The 18,653-nt window shown below is 42.8% G+C and overlaps 2 protein-coding genes across 2 annotated transcripts; both read right to left on the reverse strand.

Annotated features, from left to right (window-relative positions):
- Positions 1-4,198: 4,198 nt before the first annotated feature.
- On the reverse strand, positions 4,199-8,514 carry LOC115561003 (heat shock 70 kDa protein 1-like). Its single transcript, XM_030380777.1, has 2 exons — positions 8,304-8,514; positions 4,199-6,427 (listed from the first exon to the last, which is right to left on the reverse strand). The coding sequence occupies exon 2, from the start codon at positions 6,411-6,413 to the stop codon at positions 4,596-4,598; it is 1,818 nt and encodes a 605-aa protein (XP_030236637.1). The 5' UTR covers positions 6,414-6,427; positions 8,304-8,514; the 3' UTR covers positions 4,199-4,595.
- A 1,766-nt stretch (positions 8,515-10,280) lies between these two features.
- On the reverse strand, positions 10,281-14,385 carry LOC115560999 (heat shock 70 kDa protein 1-like). Its single transcript, XM_030380764.1, has 2 exons — positions 14,173-14,385; positions 10,281-12,509 (listed from the first exon to the last, which is right to left on the reverse strand). The coding sequence occupies exon 2, from the start codon at positions 12,493-12,495 to the stop codon at positions 10,678-10,680; it is 1,818 nt and encodes a 605-aa protein (XP_030236624.1). The 5' UTR covers positions 12,496-12,509; positions 14,173-14,385; the 3' UTR covers positions 10,281-10,677.
- Positions 14,386-18,653: the final 4,268 nt, after the last annotated feature.

Consider the following 18,653-nt stretch of genomic DNA (forward strand, 5'->3'; position numbering starts at 1 on the left):
GACAATACTGTAAAGCGCTTTGACTGGCTACTAGTTAGAAAAGCGCTACATAAATGCAGTCCATTTACCATTTTATTTTAGCACAATCAAAATCATCATTATAAAACTTCTCGATTAGACTAGACTACTTGAAGAGGTTAAACATTAAACCATTATGTTCCTGTTATAATAAATTATAGAACAATGAATTTGTATGTGTATTAACAGCTACAAGATAAAATAAACATTCTACAACAAAAGGGATCTCTATTTTATGGCTTCCGCAATGTGGAATAAATTCACGCTTAAAAGGGAAAAACTGGAAAATGTCTCATAATATTTACATTTTAAAGTCCAACTTTATGCAGTCATTTTGTGACCTTGCATGAACGTATTTACATCACATGTGAACATGTGGCAGAGTGCTTAGTCATTATACAGGATTTGAAAGAATAAAAAGGTTTTATCCTTATTACTGTAGAGTGATAGACAGGTAGGTATGGTATATAGAAAGGTAAAATAAATAGAGGGGAAGACCTGCAGCAAAGGACCTGGGGCTGGAATCAAACTCTTGTCGCTGTAGTAAGGACTGGGCCTTAATGGTACACTCTACGCGGTCAACCACGGGGGGCCCCAAGAAATACCCTTTTAATCCATAACAGTCATATTGATCATATTCCACTCAGTCCAACAGTCTGCTTTAGTCCACCTCCTCGATGGTGGGCCCCTGGGGGCCAGCTCTGGCGGATTGGATGTGTTTAGGGATGTTTAGGGACAGATCATTTGTGCTGATGACAGCGCATATGGTGGGAGACCAGCGGTGTACCATTTTGATTATTGTTTAAGCACAAAGATAATTATATTACTCTAAAACAACATCCAACATATTGATATATATTGATATAACAAACAACATATTGATATATTACGTGTCAGATACTTTTGTCATTGACCTTGACCAAGGCACCTCAGAATTGGAGTGGGTCCCCAGGCTGGCCTGGCTACCACTGCTTCTACATAGTAAGGGTAAAATACAGGACAAATTTTCCCACTGGGTGCAAGTGAAATTTCATACTCATGCTACCTATAAATCTATTGGAAATTAATTTATTAAATGTTGAAGCCTCTCAAGTCAAGTCAATTTTAATTCAAGTGCAAAAACTAATGGATTCAACAAATGTACCATTTACAAAATCTGAAAGACAAAAGACAAAAAAGGGGAAGCAATTGATTAATTAATTAATGTACATTTTCCGGGCTCTTCCATTCAGATCAGAATAGCTTCAATCATCAGAACTCAAAAATAACAGTTCTCCACTCTGGCATTCGCCATTAACGATTGGCTTGTCCAAGAGCTAGGTGTCGTCACAACAAGCTCACCTCAGACCCTTAACGCAGTGTGCTTCGTCTTTAAACGTGTGTGTACTGCGTCTTTAATGTCCGAGCCTTCCAGGGACGGTTCTAGGTAGGGGCCAGCAGGGGCAAGTGCCCCCGTAAAACTGAGCATGTACCCCCCAGTAGCCCCTCCTCCAAACGTTTTATTTTTCTATTTACCTTCGTCCGGATGGGGGGTCGATTACTTGCGATGGTGTGGCACTGTCGCACAAGGTGGAACTTGAGATTTATAATATATCACACTGACTCTAAGGCTGTTGGTGATGTATGATACTGAGTGGTTTGATGTCAGTGAAGGAAAGCAAAAGCTTTGTAATATTGACAATTGCTTTAAACAATGAAACATTTCAGTGTATAATATTGACAATTGCTGTAACTTAAGGAAACACTTAATACTATGCTACTGAAATAAATGCTGTAACGGGAAAAAGCCAAATACTGTATATTGTGTTTTTGAATGCCGTTACTTAACACCAGAGACGGTACAAAGTCACTGTTTGGCAAGTCCCAAGTAAGTCCCAAGTCTTAGCAGTCAAGTCCGAGTTGAGTCCAAAGTCAAGTCACACCAAAGCCAAGTCGAGTCCAAGTCCAAGTCACAAACTTTTTCAAGTCCTGAACAAGTCACCATGTATTTTTACATAATAATGTCATTATTAGGCTGTTGATCTTAATTTCAAATTATCAATCTAATGTACAGTGTCATTTCTTACAGTCATTTCAATACATTTATAATCCGTTCATTGTTTCTGTCTTCAAATGTGTTATATGCACATGCGCCCAAATCCTATGGTGTCTCAGAGGTGAAGTGAGAGTGGACGGTGGGTTTGAATTGTATTAGTAGGCTACGGAAGGCACCACTGTGACCCTAAAGTTGGTAAAGCTGCGCCTTGACTAGTGTTGCATATGAGCTATGTATGGATGTCTGAAAGGACTGCTTAAGTGGATGTCAGTTACAGAATGCTACAATTTTCCTCAAGGAAATTTTCAATACCACCCGCCTGTGTCTTCAGTAGTAGAAGCTGAAGAAGTAGTAGTAGTAGTAGCTGAAGTAGTAGAAGTAGCTTAAGTAGTAGTAGCAGCAGATGAGGTAGTAGTATAGTAGTAGCTGAAGTAGTAGTAGTAATAGCTGAAGTAGTAGCTGAATTTGTAGTACTAATGGTAGTAGTAGTACTGGTAGTAATGGTATTCTCTTTAAGAGAATGGCGTAGCCGGTGCGTGATTAAAAGTAGCCCAATAGGGTGGGAAAAACCGCCCAATCTGGCAACACTGCTGAACGTCCTCACGCTCCAGCGTCAACGTAAACTAAGCCGTTTTGAAAATTGAACTGTTATTGGGAAGAACGAATCAAATTTCCGTTTGGATATTATTGAAGATACAAGTGTAGGTTTGTCTTCGCTTGCTGTTTTTTTCATCTTCATGGAAGTGAATGCGTCTTGGTCTTGGGCAGGGGTGGACTGGGACAAAAATCGGGCCCAGCACTTTGGGATGGGCCCATCACATGCAAATATTTTAAGCAAATAAGCAACCCCTCGTTAAATCAAGGGTGAACATTTTCCAAATAGTGCAGATGGCTTTGCATAGGCAAAACATACTGAGCAGAACCGAGAGTTGTCTTTCTTACAGCATGTGAGCCACTTTCTGTTTATACCATCATTGGTTTCATAGATACACATAGCTTTTCTGGGGGGTTGTTGAGGCTGGAAGAATATACAAATCAATGCAATGAAATCCCTCATCTCGGTGTACAACTAGCTCAGCTTCCGCTTTGCTTGACCCTGAAGCTGCCTGTGTTGACGGTAGAGCTACATTTGCATGAAAATGACAAGCATCAATTAATTCTAATTTAGCAGGCCAATACTTTAAAGGGAATAGTGGATATTCTCTTAATTTTGGTTTTTAAGGCTAATATTAATGAGTTTAGGAGTTTAAGTCATTATTATATTGCCAAACATTCCCGTTAGTGCACCTGTCATATCTATGCTGCTGTGTCCTGTTCCTTTTCAACGTTTTCGTATCCCTCTGTGACTTCAGAGGGAGGTAAACGGGAAGATTTGGAAGTTATCGTTTCGCGCTGTTTGCGAATATCTAGCAGGCCAGCCGAAGTCACTTTTATATATTTTTATTTTCTTAAAAAAAAAATAATAATAAAAAAAGGACAAATGACGGCCGGCCGGCTCGGCCTGAAACCGTCTGGCCGTTCGGGAAATCTCCCGAACCTCCCGATGGCCTGTCCACCCCTGGTCTTGGGTGTCTAGACTAGCCCTCCAGGCGGGAAATATGTTAGATATCTAAAACAATAAATGTTTTTGACTTTTTTGTAGTTACAGGTCAAAGAGGCAAAGTCAGAGTCAAGTCTCAAGTCAATAACAGTCAAGTCTAAGTCGAGTCGCGTAATTTGTCGAGTCAAGCCTGAAGTCATCAAAATCATGACGAGTCTGACTCGAGTCCAAGTCATGTGACTCGAGTCCACATCTCTGCTTAGTACTAAACTAAATATTTTGCGTCCCGGGTTCAATGTGGCCCTCCGACAAAACAACTGGCCCCCCCATGAAAATTGGTCTAGAACCGCCCCTGGAGTTAACTTCGGAAACGCTCCGCCGCCCGCTGCCACACTACCCACGAAAAACCATGACCTTTTTTTTTTTCCTTTTTTAAATTTGTTTGCCTGCTGCAACATTCTGTTCACCAGAAAGGGATACATTTAGTTTATCTTCAGTGCGTATTGGCCAATGTGATCTGTCTTGACACAATTGCGATTCAGCCTACGCATAGCATGAACACAAACTCACAGCCAGACACAAGAACTCTTTAATGACATAGAAAATAAATATTAGAAAGAAAAGAAAACTGATCTGTTTTATTTTTTACATTGTGTTGTAATGCAAGCTGCATTGATAATTGCATTGGTAGAAAGTCATATTTTGGAATAAAGCTTTTTCTCTCATAAAATATTAGAAAAGGTTCATCTGTTGATGTCTTTAATGATCATCACAATAGTAGGAAGTGATTAGCAAACTCTGAGTAGAAAACTCGTATACTTTGAGCATATACTCACGTATATATTTAAAATCAGGCATGGAATTGTAAAAAAGAAAAGAAAATTGCATCAAGATGCATCGATAATCGAATAGTTGACCTCATAATCGGAATCAAATCGAATCATGAGGTGCCAAGAGATTCCCTACCCTAACCACCACCACCCCCCCTAAGCTCAAGAAGGCCTACGGCTTCATCAACTCCTTCAGCTGGTGTTGGTACTCCTCTTTCTCCGCGCGCTGGTTTTTCTCCAGCCAGAGGATGGCCTGCTCACACTTCTCCTCCACCTTCTTCCGGTCCTCCTCACTCACCCTCTCCTTCAGGTTGTCCTCCCGCAGGCTTCTCCTCATGTTGAAGGCATAGGACTCCAGGGCGTTCTTGGCCGCTATATTCTCCCTCTGTTGCTCGTCTTCTTCTTTGTATTGGTCTGCTTCCTGAACCATCCTCTCAATGTCTTCCATGCTCAGGCGGCCCTTGTCGTTGGTGATGGTGATCTTGTTCTGTTTGCCCGTGCTCTGTTCCACAGCAGACACGTTCAGAATACCGTCTGCGTCGATGTCGAAGGTGATCTCGATCTGAAGCACCCTTCTCGGAGCGAGCGGGAGTCCGAGCAGCTCGAACGTGCCCAGCAGGTTGTTGTCCTCGGTCATGGCTCTCTCTCCTTCAAAGACCTTGATCAGGACCCCGGGCTGGTTGTCAAAGATGGTGGTGAAGCCGGCCCGAGTCTGTTTGATGGGGATGGTGGTGTTCCGTTTGATCAGGGGATTCATGACTCCTTCGTCCGTCTCGACGCCCAGGGAAAGGGGCGTCACGTCCAGGAGCAGCAGGTCCTGGACGTTCGCCGACGTGTCGCCGCTGAGAATGGCGGCCTGCACCGCGGCGCCGTAAGCCACAGCCTCGTCTGGGTTGATGCTCTTGTTGAGCTCCCTGCCGTTGAATAAGTCCTGCAGGAGTTTCTGTATCTTGGGGATTCGCGTGGAGCCTCCCACCAGGACGATGTCGTGGACCTGGCCCTTGTCCATCAAGGCGTCCCTCAGGGCTTTCTCCACGGGTTCCAGGGTTCCCCTGAAGAGGTCTGAACACAAATCCTCGAAGCGTGCCCTGGTGACGGAGGTGCAGAAGTCGGTGCCCTCGTGCAGAGAATCGATCTCGATGCTGGCCTGGGAGCTGGACGATAGTGTTCTCTTGGCTCGCTCACAAGCCATGCGCAACCTTGTCAAAGCCTTCTTGTTCTGGCTGATGTCCTTCTTGAACTTCCGCTTGAACTCCTCCACAAAGTGGTCGACCAAGCGGTTGTCAAAGTCCTCTCCACCCAGATGAGTGTCTCCGGCCGTGGACTTCACCTTAAAGATGCCGTCTTTGATGGTCAGGATGGAGACGTCGAAGGTACCCCCACCCAGGTCAAAGATCAGGACGTTGCGCTCGCTGCTCTTGTCTTTGTCCAGACCGTAGGCAATGGCGGCTGCCGTGGGCTCACTGATGATCCTCAGGACGTTGAGGCCGGCGATCACTCCTGCGTCTTTGGTGGCCTGACGCTGGGAGTCGTTGAAGTAAGCTGGAACCGTGATGACGGCATTCAACACCTCCTGGCCCAGGTAGGCTTCGGCGATCTCCTTCATCTTCACCAGGACCATGGAGGAAACCTCCTCAGGGTAGAAGGACTTGTTCTCCCCCTTGTGCTCCACCTGGATTTTGGGCTTCCCCGCGTCGCTCATCACCGTGAATGGCCAATGCTTCATGTCCGCCTGCACCACCGCATCGTCAAACCTTCGGCCAATCAGGCGCTTGGCGTCGAACACGGTGTTGGTGGGGTTCATGGCCACCTGGTTCTTGGCTGCGTCTCCGATGAGTCTCTCCGTGTCTGTGAACGCCACGTAGCTGGGGGTGGTCCGGTTGCCCTGGTCGTTGGCGATGATCTCCACTTTGCCGTGCTGGAACACACCCACGCAGGAGAAGGTGGTGCCAAGGTCAATACCGACCGCTACACCATTAGCAGCAGACATCTTGCTGAGGATAGCTGTCAGGGAGTTAACAGTTAAAAGAAGCGTTAGAAGATATAATTGTGTACTTTAAATTAAAAAAGGGATTCTATAATCTATAGGTAGCATTGATTATATATATATTTATGTATAACATATCATTCATATAAAACTATATTTTGACATATGCAGGGTTGCCAACTTTGGGACTTTGGCTGGAATGAGACTCTGCAAAATATCAGTGGACGCGGGCGGACCGTGCGCCCGGCCTACATTTCTGATAACCCTAACCCTAATTATTTTTACAAAACAGTCCTTGTTCACTGAGTATAAACAAATTGAAGGACAGCTTATATAAAAGCCATTGGCTGTTGTTGACGTAGGACATTCAAAATGTGTTTAGATATTTTTTAATCATGCATTTAATCATGCATTGACATGGGAACATAGCTGTACACTGAGTCAGACACCTGCTGCTATAGATATGTGTTTAACCAAGACCTCAGAATTTATTCCCAGTCTGACCCAGAAAGAAGGAAATTAACAGAAGGTAACAGTGTGTCGTAGTAATAATAATAATAATAATAATAATAATAATAATAATAATAACAGAGGTAACAATAGTAACAGTGTGTCATGTCCTTTAATTAGTTTAGTAATTAGGTTATTGGTTGATAACACTGTGTAATTTTGTTTTGAGGAGGGCTGTCAAACCATGAGAAAACCTTTAGGGTCTATATTGCTAGGTTACTTGGACCCCTCTCATTGCCAAACGTGATTATTTAGCCTAATGACATATATTGAAAAGTAACAAGATGGAATTAATGTTAAATCAGAATTAAAATATTATATCCTGATTAAAATATTTGTAACTGTAACATAGCCTATGGATTATGTAGGCATTATAATTCCTACATTGACTTGTCCTTGCCGTGCTTAGCTCGAAAGGCACTTGCTAAGAGAGAGAGAGAGAGAGAGAGAGAGAGAGAGAGAGAGAGAGAGAGAGAGAGAGAGAGAGAGAGAGAGAGAGAGAGGTTAAATGTTCAGAATCATCAACTCATATATGTAAACATGTAGTGCAACAGCATACAGTTTATCTCATATACCATGCACGTACAAACGTTCTGTGTGACATGGAATACATGTTGTTACGTTACTGAACCCTGATTCAGAATACACAGAATAAAAAGTGGCCCAATTACATTTTGCTGTCTGGGCTTCTGTTGACTCAGATTCACAATGACTAACTGCATGACTCATATTGTACTTCTGGGAAAAAGGAAGTGAAGAAACCAGGTAGGTAGGTAGGTAGGTAGGTAGGTAGGTAGGTAGGTAGGTAGGTAGGTAGGTAGGTAGGTAGGTAGGTAGGTAGGTAGGTAGGTAGGTAGGTAGGTAGATAGGTAGGTAGATAGATAGATAGATAGATAGATAGATAGATAGATAGATAGATAGATAGATAGATAGATAGATAGATAGATAGATAGATAGATAGATAGATAGATAGATAGATAGATAGATAGATAGATAGATAGATAGATAGATAGATAGATAGATAGATAGATAGATAGATAGATAGATAGATAGATAGATAGATAGATAGATAGATAGATAGATCTAACGAGCCTGTTTCCTGTATATTATTTGGCTTAGTAGTGAGTGATCAACGGACGGAGAAAATGTTTTTTTTATTCATTTTTTAAAAATAGGCTATTTGGCGTGATGTTTCTTACGTAAGCTTGACATTGATGCTGAAAGCGTGTGAGTTCGCCACCCAACATATGTTAGCCTACATAATAACACTTTTGCTGAAACAAATGGCATAGCAAAAAGAATATCTCTCATATTCCAAAAATATAATAATCGTTGAATGTAATGTAATTCTGATAGTAAATGTTAAAATAATGATTTACTTACAGTTAGTAAGCGATGCACAGTAATCGTTAAGTACAGTCTATGCGAGTCTCGGGCTCCCCTCTCTGTAAGGGCGTCTTTCTATTCCGCTGCCGGTGTTTTTATGTCGCCTTCAAAGCAGCTCGGAGATTCGGAAGCTCTTACGTGTCTTTACCAAGCCCCAACCACAGCGAGTTCTACCAGAGCCCGTCTACGAAGAGCCTGGGCACTTCCTATACGCCCCATTCTATCGATCTTGGTTGTAGTTCCATCAGACATCCACTGGGGTTGATCGCGGGGGAGTCCAGAATGAATGGTAGTAAGGGGCTAGACGGCTAAATATGTCTCTTTCACGGCTAGGTATTCTCTTTAAGAGAATGGCGTAGCCGGTGCGTGATTAAAAGTAGCCCAATAGGGTGGGAAAAACCGCCCAATCTGGCAACACTGCTGAACGTCCTCACGCTCCAGCGTCAACGTAAACTAAGCCGTTTTGAAAATTGAACTGTTATTGGGAAGAACGAATCAAATTTCCGTTTGGATATTATTGAAGATACAAGTGTAGGTTTGTCTTCGCTTGCTGTTTTTTTCATCTTCATGGAAGTGAATGCGTCTTGGTCTTGGGCAGGGGTGGACTGGGACAAAAATCGGGCCCAGCACTTTGGGATGGGCCCATCACATGCAAATATTTTAAGCAAATAAGCAACCCCTCGTTAAATCAAGGGTGAACATTTTCCAAATAGTGCAGATGGCTTTGCATAGGCAAAACATACTGAGCAGAACCGAGAGTTGTCTTTCTTACAGCATGTGAGCCACTTTCTGTTTATACCATCATTGGTTTCATAGATACACATAGCTTTTCTGGGGGGTTGTTGAGGCTGGAAGAATATACAAATCAATGCAATGAAATCCCTCATCTCGGTGTACAACTAGCTCAGCTTCCGCTTTGCTTGACCCTGAAGCTGCCTGTGTTGACGGTAGAGCTACATTTGCATGAAAATGACAAGCATCAATTAATTCTAATTTAGCAGGCCAATACTTTAAAGGGAATAGTGGATATTCTCTTAATTTTGGTTTTTAAGGCTAATATTAATGAGTTTAGGAGTTTAAGTCATTATTATATTGCCAAACATTCCCGTTAGTGCACCTGTCATATCTATGCTGCTGTGTCCTGTTCCTTTTCAACGTTTTCGTATCCCTCTGTGACTTCAGAGGGAGGTAAACGGGAAGATTTGGAAGTTATCGTTTCGCGCTGTTTGCGAATATCTAGCAGGCCAGCCGAAGTCACTTTTATATATTTTTATTTTCTTAAAAAAAAATAATAATAAAAAAAGGACAAATGACGGCCGGCCGGCTCGGCCTGAAACCGTCTGGCCGTTCGGGAAATCTCCCGAACCTCCCGATGGCCTGTCCACCCCTGGTCTTGGGTGTCTAGACTAGCCCTCCAGGCGGGAAATATGTTAGATATCTAAAACAATAAATGTTTTTGACTTTTTTGTAGTTACAGGTCAAAGAGGCAAAGTCAGAGTCAAGTCTCAAGTCAATAACAGTCAAGTCTAAGTCGAGTCGCGTAATTTGTCGAGTCAAGCCTGAAGTCATCAAAATCATGACGAGTCTGACTCGAGTCCAAGTCATGTGACTCGAGTCCACATCTCTGCTTAGTACTAAACTAAATATTTTGCGTCCCGGGTTCAATGTGGCCCTCCGACAAAACAACTGGCCCCCCCATGAAAATTGGTCTAGAACCGCCCCTGGAGTTAACTTCGGAAACGCTCCGCCGCCCGCTGCCACACTACCCACGAAAAACCATGACCTTTTTTTTTTTCCTTTTTTAAATTTGTTTGCCTGCTGCAACATTCTGTTCGCCAGAAAGGGATACATTTAGTTTATCTTCAGTGCGTATTGGCCAATGTGATCTGTCTTGACACAATTGCGATTCAGCCTACGCATAGCATGAACGCAAACTCACAGCCAGACACAAGAACTCTTTAATGACATAGAAAATAAATATTAGAAAGAAAAGAAAACTGATCTGTTTTATTTTTTACATTGTGTTGTAATGCAAGCTGCATTGATAATTGCATTGGTAGAAAGTCATATTTTGGAATAAAGCTTTTTCTCTCATAAAATATTAGAAAAGGTTCATCTGTTGATGTCTTTAATGATCATCACAATAGTAGGAAGTGATTAGCAAACTCTGAGTAGAAAACTCGTATACTTTGAGCATATACTCACGTATATATTTAAAATCAGGCATGGAATTGTAAAAAAGAAAAGAAAATTGCATCAAGATGCATCGATAATCGAATAGTTGACCTCATAATCGGAATCAAATCGAATCATGAGGTGCCAAGAGATTCCCTACCCTAACCACCACCACCCCCCCTAAGCTCAAGAAGGCCTACGGCTTCATCAACTCCTTCAGCTGGTGTTGGTACTCCTCTTTCTCCGCGCGCTGGTTTTTCTCCAGCCAGAGGATGGCCTGCTCACACTTCTCCTCCACCTTCTTCCAGTCCTCCTCACTCACTCTCTCCTTCAGGTTGTCCTCCCGCAGGCTTCTCCTCATGTTGAAGGCATAGGACTCCAGGGCGTTCTTGGCCGCTATATTCTCCCTCTGTTGCTCGTCTTCTTCTTTGTATTGGTCTGCTTCCTGAACCATCCTCTCAATGTCTTCCATGCTCAGGCGGCCCTTGTCGTTGGTGATGGTGATCTTGTTCTGTTTGCCCGTGCTCTGTTCCACAGCAGACACGTTCAGAATACCGTCTGCGTCGATGTCGAAGGTGATCTCGATCTGAAGCACCCTTCTCGGAGCGAGCGGGAGTCCGAGCAGCTCGAACGTGCCCAGCAGGTTGTTGTCCTCGGTCATGGCTCTCTCTCCTTCAAAGACCTTGATCAGGACCCCGGGCTGGTTGTCAAAGATGGTGGTGAAGCCGGCCCGAGTCTGTTTGATGGGGATGGTGGTGTTCCGTTTGATCAGGGGATTCATGACTCCTTCGTCCGTCTCGACGCCCAGGGAAAGGGGCGTCACGTCCAGGAGCAGCAGGTCCTGGACGTTCGCCGACGTGTCGCCGCTGAGAATGGCGGCCTGCACCGCGGCGCCGTAAGCCACAGCCTCGTCTGGGTTGATGCTCTTGTTGAGCTCCCTGCCGTTGAATAAGTCCTGCAGGAGTTTCTGTATCTTGGGGATTCGCGTGGAGCCTCCCACCAGGACGATGTCGTGGACCTGGCCCTTGTCCATCAAGGCGTCCCTCAGGGCTTTCTCCACGGGTGCCAGGGTTCCCCTGAAGAGGTCTGAACACAAATCCTCGAAGCGTGCCCTGGTGACGGAGGTGCAGAAGTCGGTGCCCTCGTGCAGAGAATCGATCTCGATGCTGGCCTGGGAGCTGGACGATAGTGTTCTCTTGGCTCGCTCACAAGCCATGCGCAGCCTTGTCAAAGCCTTCTTGTTCTGGCTGATGTCCTTCTTGAACTTCCGCTTGAACTCCTCCACAAAGTGGTCGACCAAGCGGTTGTCAAAGTCCTCTCCACCCAGATGAGTGTCTCCGGCCGTGGACTTCACCTTAAAGATGCCGTCTTTGATGGTCAGGATGGAGACGTCGAAGGTACCCCCACCCAGGTCAAAGATCAGGACGTTGCGCTCGCTGCTCTTGTCTTTGTCCAGACCGTAGGCAATGGCGGCTGCCGTGGGCTCACTGATGATCCTCAGGACGTTGAGGCCGGCGATCACTCCTGCGTCTTTGGTGGCCTGACGCTGGGAGTCGTTGAAGTAAGCTGGAACCGTGATGACGGCATTCAACACCTCCTGGCCCAGGTAGGCTTCGGCGATCTCCTTCATCTTCACCAGGACCATGGAGGAAACCTCCTCAGGGTAGAAGGACTTGTTCTCCCCCTTGTGCTCCACCTGGATTTTGGGCTTCCCCGCGTCGCTCATCACCGTGAATGGCCAATGCTTCATGTCCGCCTGCACCACCGCATCGTCAAACCTTCGGCCAATCAGGCGCTTGGCGTCGAACACGGTGTTGGTGGGGTTCATGGCCACCTGGTTCTTGGCTGCGTCTCCGATGAGTCTCTCCGTGTCTGTGAACGCCACGTAGCTGGGGGTGGTCCGGTTGCCCTGGTCGTTGGCGATGATCTCCACTTTGCCGTGCTGGAACACACCCACGCAGGAGAAGGTGGTGCCAAGGTCAATACCGACCGCTACACCATTAGCAGCAGACATCTTGCTGAGGATAGCTGTCAGGGAGTTAACAGTTAAAAGAAGCGTTAGAAGATATAATTGTGTACTTTAAATTAAAAAAGGGATTCTATAATCTATAGGTAGCATTGATTATATATATATTTATGTATAACATATCATTCATATAAAACTATATTTTGACATATGCAGGGTTGCCAACTTTGGGACTTTGGCTGGAATGAGACTCTGCAAAATATCAGTGGACGCGGGCGGACCGTGCGCCCGGCCTACATTTCTGATAACCCTAACCCTAATTATTTTTACAAAACAGTCCTTGTTCACTGAGTATAAACAAATTGAAGGACAGCTTATATAAAAGCCATTGGCTGTTGTTGACGTAGGACATTCAAAATGTGTTTAGATATTTTTTAATCATGCATTTAATCATGCATTGACATGGGAACATAGCTGTACACTGAGTCAGACACCTGCTGCTATAGATATGTGTTTAACCAAGACCTCAGAATTTATTCCCAGTCTGACCCAGAAAGAAGGAAATTAACAGAAGGTAACAGTGTGTCGTAATAATAATAATAATAATAATAATAATAATAATAACAGAGGTAACAATAGTAACAGTGTGTCATGTCCTTTAATTAGTTTAGTAATTAGGTTATTGGTTGATAACACTGTGTAATTTTGTTTTGAGGAGGGCTGTCAAACCATGAGAAAACCTTTAGGGTCTATATTGCTAGGTTACTTGGACCCCTCTCATTGCCAAACGTGATTATTTAGCCTAATGACATATATTGAAAAGTAACAAGATGGAATTAATGTTAAATCAGAATTAAAATATTATATCCTGATTAAAATATTTGTAACTGTAACATAGCCTATGGATTATGTAGGCATTATAATTCCTACATTGACTTGTCCTTGCCGTGCTTAGCTCGAAAGGCACTTGCTAAGAGAGAGAGAGAGAGAGAGAGAGAGAGAGAGAGAGAGAGAGAGAGAGGTTAAATGTTCAGAATCATCAACTCATATATGTAAACATGTAGTGCAACAGCATACAGTTTATCTCATATACCATGCACGTACAAACGTTCTGTGTGACATGGAATACATGTTGTTACGTTACTGAACCCTGATTCAGAATACACAGAATAAAAAGTGGCCCAATTACATTTTGCTGTCTGGGCTTCTGTTGACTCAGATTCACAATGACTAACTGCATGACTCATATTGTACTTCTGGGAAAAAGGAAGTGAAGAAACCAGGTAGGTAGGTAGGTAGGTAGGTAGGTAGGTAGGTAGGTAGGTAGGTAGGTAGATAGGTAGATAGATAGATAGATAGATAGATAGATAGATAGATAGATAGATAGATAGATAGATAGATAGATAGATAGATAGATAGATAGATCTAACGAGCCTGTTTCCTGTATATTATTTGGCTTAGTAGTGAGTGATCAACGGACGGAGAAAATGTTTTTTTTATTCATTTTTTAAAAATAGGCTATTTGGCGTGATGTTTCTTACGTAAGCTTGACATTGATGCTGAAAGCGTGTGAGTTCGCCACCCAACATATGTTAGCCTACATAATAACACTTTTGCTGAAACAAATGGCATAGCAAAAAGAATATCTCTCATATTCCAAAAATATAATAATCGTTGAATGTAATGTAATTCTGATAGTAAATGTTAAAATAATGATTTACTTACAGTTAGTAAGCGATGCACAGTAATCGTTAAGTACAGTCTATGCGAGTCTCGGGCTCCCCTCTCTGTAAGGGCGTCTTTCTATTCCGCTGCCGGTGTTTTTATGTCGCCTTCAAAGCAGCTCGGAGATTCGGAAGCTCTTACGTGTCTTTACCAAGCCCCAACCACAGCGAGTTCTACCAGAGCCCGTCTACGAAGAGCCTGGGCACTTCCTATACGCCCCATTCTATCGATCTTGGTTGTAGTTCCATCAGACATCCACTGGGGTTGATCGCGGGGGAGTCCAGAATGAATGGTAGTAAGGGGCTAGACGGCTAAATATGTCTCTTTCACCTGCTTGTCGTTGAAATATCGCAAATTTTATTGTAGATTCCACAAGTTCAATATAGATTATAATTCAAAAATCGAATGAATGAGTACTTATGTCCTTTCGATTTCTTACAGTTTGGGCCGTTGTTGGCGTACACGCTAGCATTCTGCTAACTAATGCTGATTGGTCAGGGACGGATTGGCGACTGATAACGACCAGAGACCCCTCTTGATGGCATCTGAAGCTGAAGCACGATCAGAAACATTCGGTTGAAGTTCATTTTATGCGTACTGTATTTATATTTTCCTGCAGGCCCTTTTATTTTTTATATTGTTAAGTATGGTCAAAGTACATGGGCATAATGGAATTTCTTCAATTTCTTGTGTTCAATGTTCAATGTGTTATATACATGGTAGGTACGGTATGTATGACCACCTTAAATAATAGTCAATGTCCCGCTCAATATCATTTCATCTGTCATTGTCTATTTTTCGAAAATAAAGATAGTTTATTACGTATTTCTTCATGGAAGGAGGGGTCGAATCCAAAGGAATAGCTTTAAAGAGACTTTATTTGTATAAAGTATTTTCGGTATGGTAAACTGATGCTCTGAAGTAAAGAGAGATTGAAGATGTGTTCTAAGCACGTGCGAGTGTTCTCCTAGCTGATCCTAGCCACAAACCCACGCATGGTAATCGCTGCCGGGAGAGTTCTAATGTTTTCATGGCCAGGTGGGCTTCTTTATGGACTCAGCGAGGACCGGAAGACTTGGAGAGGAACCGGTGTGACGTAATCCTCGGTTTTCCTCGCCTGGTCTGTGATGCTGCCCTCTGTGGCTTAAGTATCTATTGCAGCCTTCACTAATGTCCTGCTTTCCCTTGTGGCTATGTGTAGTATTTACGGCTTATATAGTTGGTCCTACCCCCTATTGGTTAAGTGAGGGAAATACAGCTTGTGTTCCTAGAATACGTAACAGTCCCTCCTTGGTCATCTTAGATGACCATACAATAATATTTTAAATCATAAACACCATTTACCACACCGAAAACATAGTCAAAGTAGGATCAATCATCAACACCATCAACCGTCACGGAAAGACTGGAAAAACCACTACGCGTCCCCATAATACTGAGACGGCATTCACCTTGTGGGTCTTATTGGAAATACAGGTCATTATTTAACAATACAACAATGAACATAAATCTTGTTAACATACAATCACATGGCCAAACAGCACACAAACAAAACTATCCAAGAAATCCTGAGCTAATACTTTTGGTTATGTGCAACAAGGTCATAAAATATTCAACAGGTGCAAAAGTAACGTAAAAATTGGTGGTCATAATACAATTTTAAAATTTCAAAAGGATTGATAAGCTAACATGGATTTGGGGGGTTCAGGTGATCTTCGTGTATTGGTGCACCGGTTCATGTGGGTGGTTTGGGCATGGATTTGGGGGGGTTCAGGTGATCTTCGTGTATTGGTGCGCCGGTTCATGTGGGTGGTTTTGGGCGATGTTATTATTGTAGTCATTGTTTTTTCTGTCGCCGTCGGGTCTGTAATTCATGAACCCAAGACTCGTCCCTCCTTGTCAAGGGCTCAACTCAGAGAGGTTACTCCTACATCATGGGAATCTCCAAACAGGTTCTCCGTCGTCGTGTCAGCAACAGGTGGCCTGTAAACAACCGTCTCAAAGATGAACAGTACCATTATCAATGCAGCGATCCAGAAATAACGGGTTGCATTCGCAACACTATACAATAACAAACAGCCTGGTATGGTTGTAAGAAATGTGTTATTCAAGTAAATCCGGGATATTGATTATCTTATATACAGGCGCTTCTACTAGAATAGTAGAGGTGTTGACTATTCTACATATTACAGCTGGATATGGTCGGGCCCCTCAGGTGATGTATCATTCACTTTCATCGGATCATATCTGATCCCCATGTAAGCCTGAATGGCACTTGGCGCTTCTGTAGTGCCCACTGCTGTGGGGATCAGCAGATGCAGTAGCCCTCGTGCACAGGGAATACAACGGCAGCCGGTGACAATTACGGTCTCTGCATTTATTCCCGCAACGGGCACTTACTGGATCATGCTTTTCCACCTCCCAAACATATTCTCCATCCAACCTGTGAAAGGGTCATTAATGCCGGAGTTCTCTGCCAATTCTAACCTGTGGGATTGTAATTATGCCAGCAACCCATCCAGAGCTGTGTTATTGGGGATAAAGTACAACACGTTGTGCCTATCATTGCATTTATCCCTCCTTGCTCTGTCAATAACATTTCCATATCTATATATATTCCTTTTAACTTTATGTGTTAAACTGAACGAAGTGTTGCTGATTATGATACATGTAATTTATCTAAACAATATATATATACATAATTTTTATATGGTGGACAAGCAAAACAGAACCAATTCAACTCCTGCCGTTATTTGATCTCCTCATGTGACTGCTCCTTGCTCGGCGGAGGCAGTTTATCGGCTCTGGGTGTGTCTGCATCTGGTTCTGGAACTTTTGTTTCTATTGTAGAAATACAAACTCATGTACAGCAGTTAGTTGTTCAAAAACATTTCCTATAATTCTATTTTTAATTGTTCTAATGGAAGTCCATTATGGGACCCTAGAAATGTAAGTGTAAGCATGAATTTAACCGTAAGCATTACATGCAAAGTTAGCTGTGTCAGAGTGATACACTGTACTCACCTTGCTTCTGGAAACATAGGACCTGAAAATTGTATGCGTTTCGAAAATGTTTGTATTATAATTGATCTATTTAGTGCTTGTGCGGATTTTAAATTTTTGTTTTGAGTGTCCCATTCCTTATTCTGAGCTGATTTCAACCTTCATTTAATATTCACACTACATCCCTCCTTGCGCATTGCTTCAGCCATGCGCATTAGAATTAACCAATCCTAACAACGGTGTAGTGCAACCAAGTTGAAGTTCCTTTCCTTAATCATCTGTACTTAAACCAATCCATTATGAAGATATATGAAGACCAGTACATACAAAACCAAAGGTCGATAGTTGTGGGTCTATGCAGCCGTCTTGAGACCACGCTGTAGTTAAATGCAGTAAACCGTAAATGTTTCATGAGTCAGATGCGCCGTAACTTATCAGAGTAAAAATAAATATCAGACTATGAGACGCTGACGTTGTATCAAAGCGTTACAGCAGTAGCAGTGGCATTTGAAAGGTTAACCCTCTACTGCTGAATCTAAATTGAGCCTATGTTGTCCCTGGCGAGCAGATGTATTGCTAATCCCTTTCCTATCTTATAAACCTAAAAAGATGAAAAAAGGGAAATTAGAAAGTTAAAATTTGTATGTTCAATATCACTTCTTTGTAACCGTATCTGGTTCCAACAGCTACCTTTATTATACTATCCGATTGTCCTACACTATATGCACATCTGGGCATTAAATATAGGGTGATATTCTAAAACAAAACAAAACCTGAACCTAAAATAAAAATTCAGAAGTTATTGGATAAAGCAAAGTTATTGAAAGTTAATTATAATGAACCATTTTCTAATTATCTTAGTTTTATATGTGGTATGCTTTCAATATCCCCTTCAATATTAGGCATCATACTTCTGTTGTTACCGTAACCTTTTTTATAGTTTGTAATGAAATATATATTTTAATCGTTCTTATTTTGGTATTTTTGGACCTCGTCAGGTTTGTTGAACTATGCATTTCTACCGCTTGTCCTCAGGATCCTCTATTGGGGGGGACTCTTCTGCTCTCCTATGAGGCAGGTTATTCCAAAACTCTTCTAATAAGAATTCCCAGGCCTGGTTAATCCCCGGACTTCTGTGGACGAGCGGTATGCATGCTATGGACAACTTTAAAGGCTAACCGTTCATGATGCGGAGTTTAGATAATTATTCCTATCTTAAGATCACCGTGTAACTGTCGTATAGGGATCTGGTTTGATGCAAGACCCCTGGGTTGGGGTCCTTTTGTAGGACTTCTTTCAGTTCTGGAATCCGGCATTCCTAATTGTTGAATACAAGATATTGCATGCATATTGGTGGTATGATATTATATCTATTGCAATCGCTCCAATGGAAGCAATAGTTGACTTTTGAACACCTCACGCAGTGTTATTCAGTCTATTCGTAGTAGTAGCTGATTATAGTAGAATTTAACCCATGT

This window comes from Gadus morhua, chromosome 2 (assembly GCF_902167405.1).
Source record: "Gadus morhua chromosome 2, gadMor3.0, whole genome shotgun sequence".
Taxonomy (NCBI): Eukaryota; Metazoa; Chordata; class Actinopteri; order Gadiformes; family Gadidae; genus Gadus; species Gadus morhua.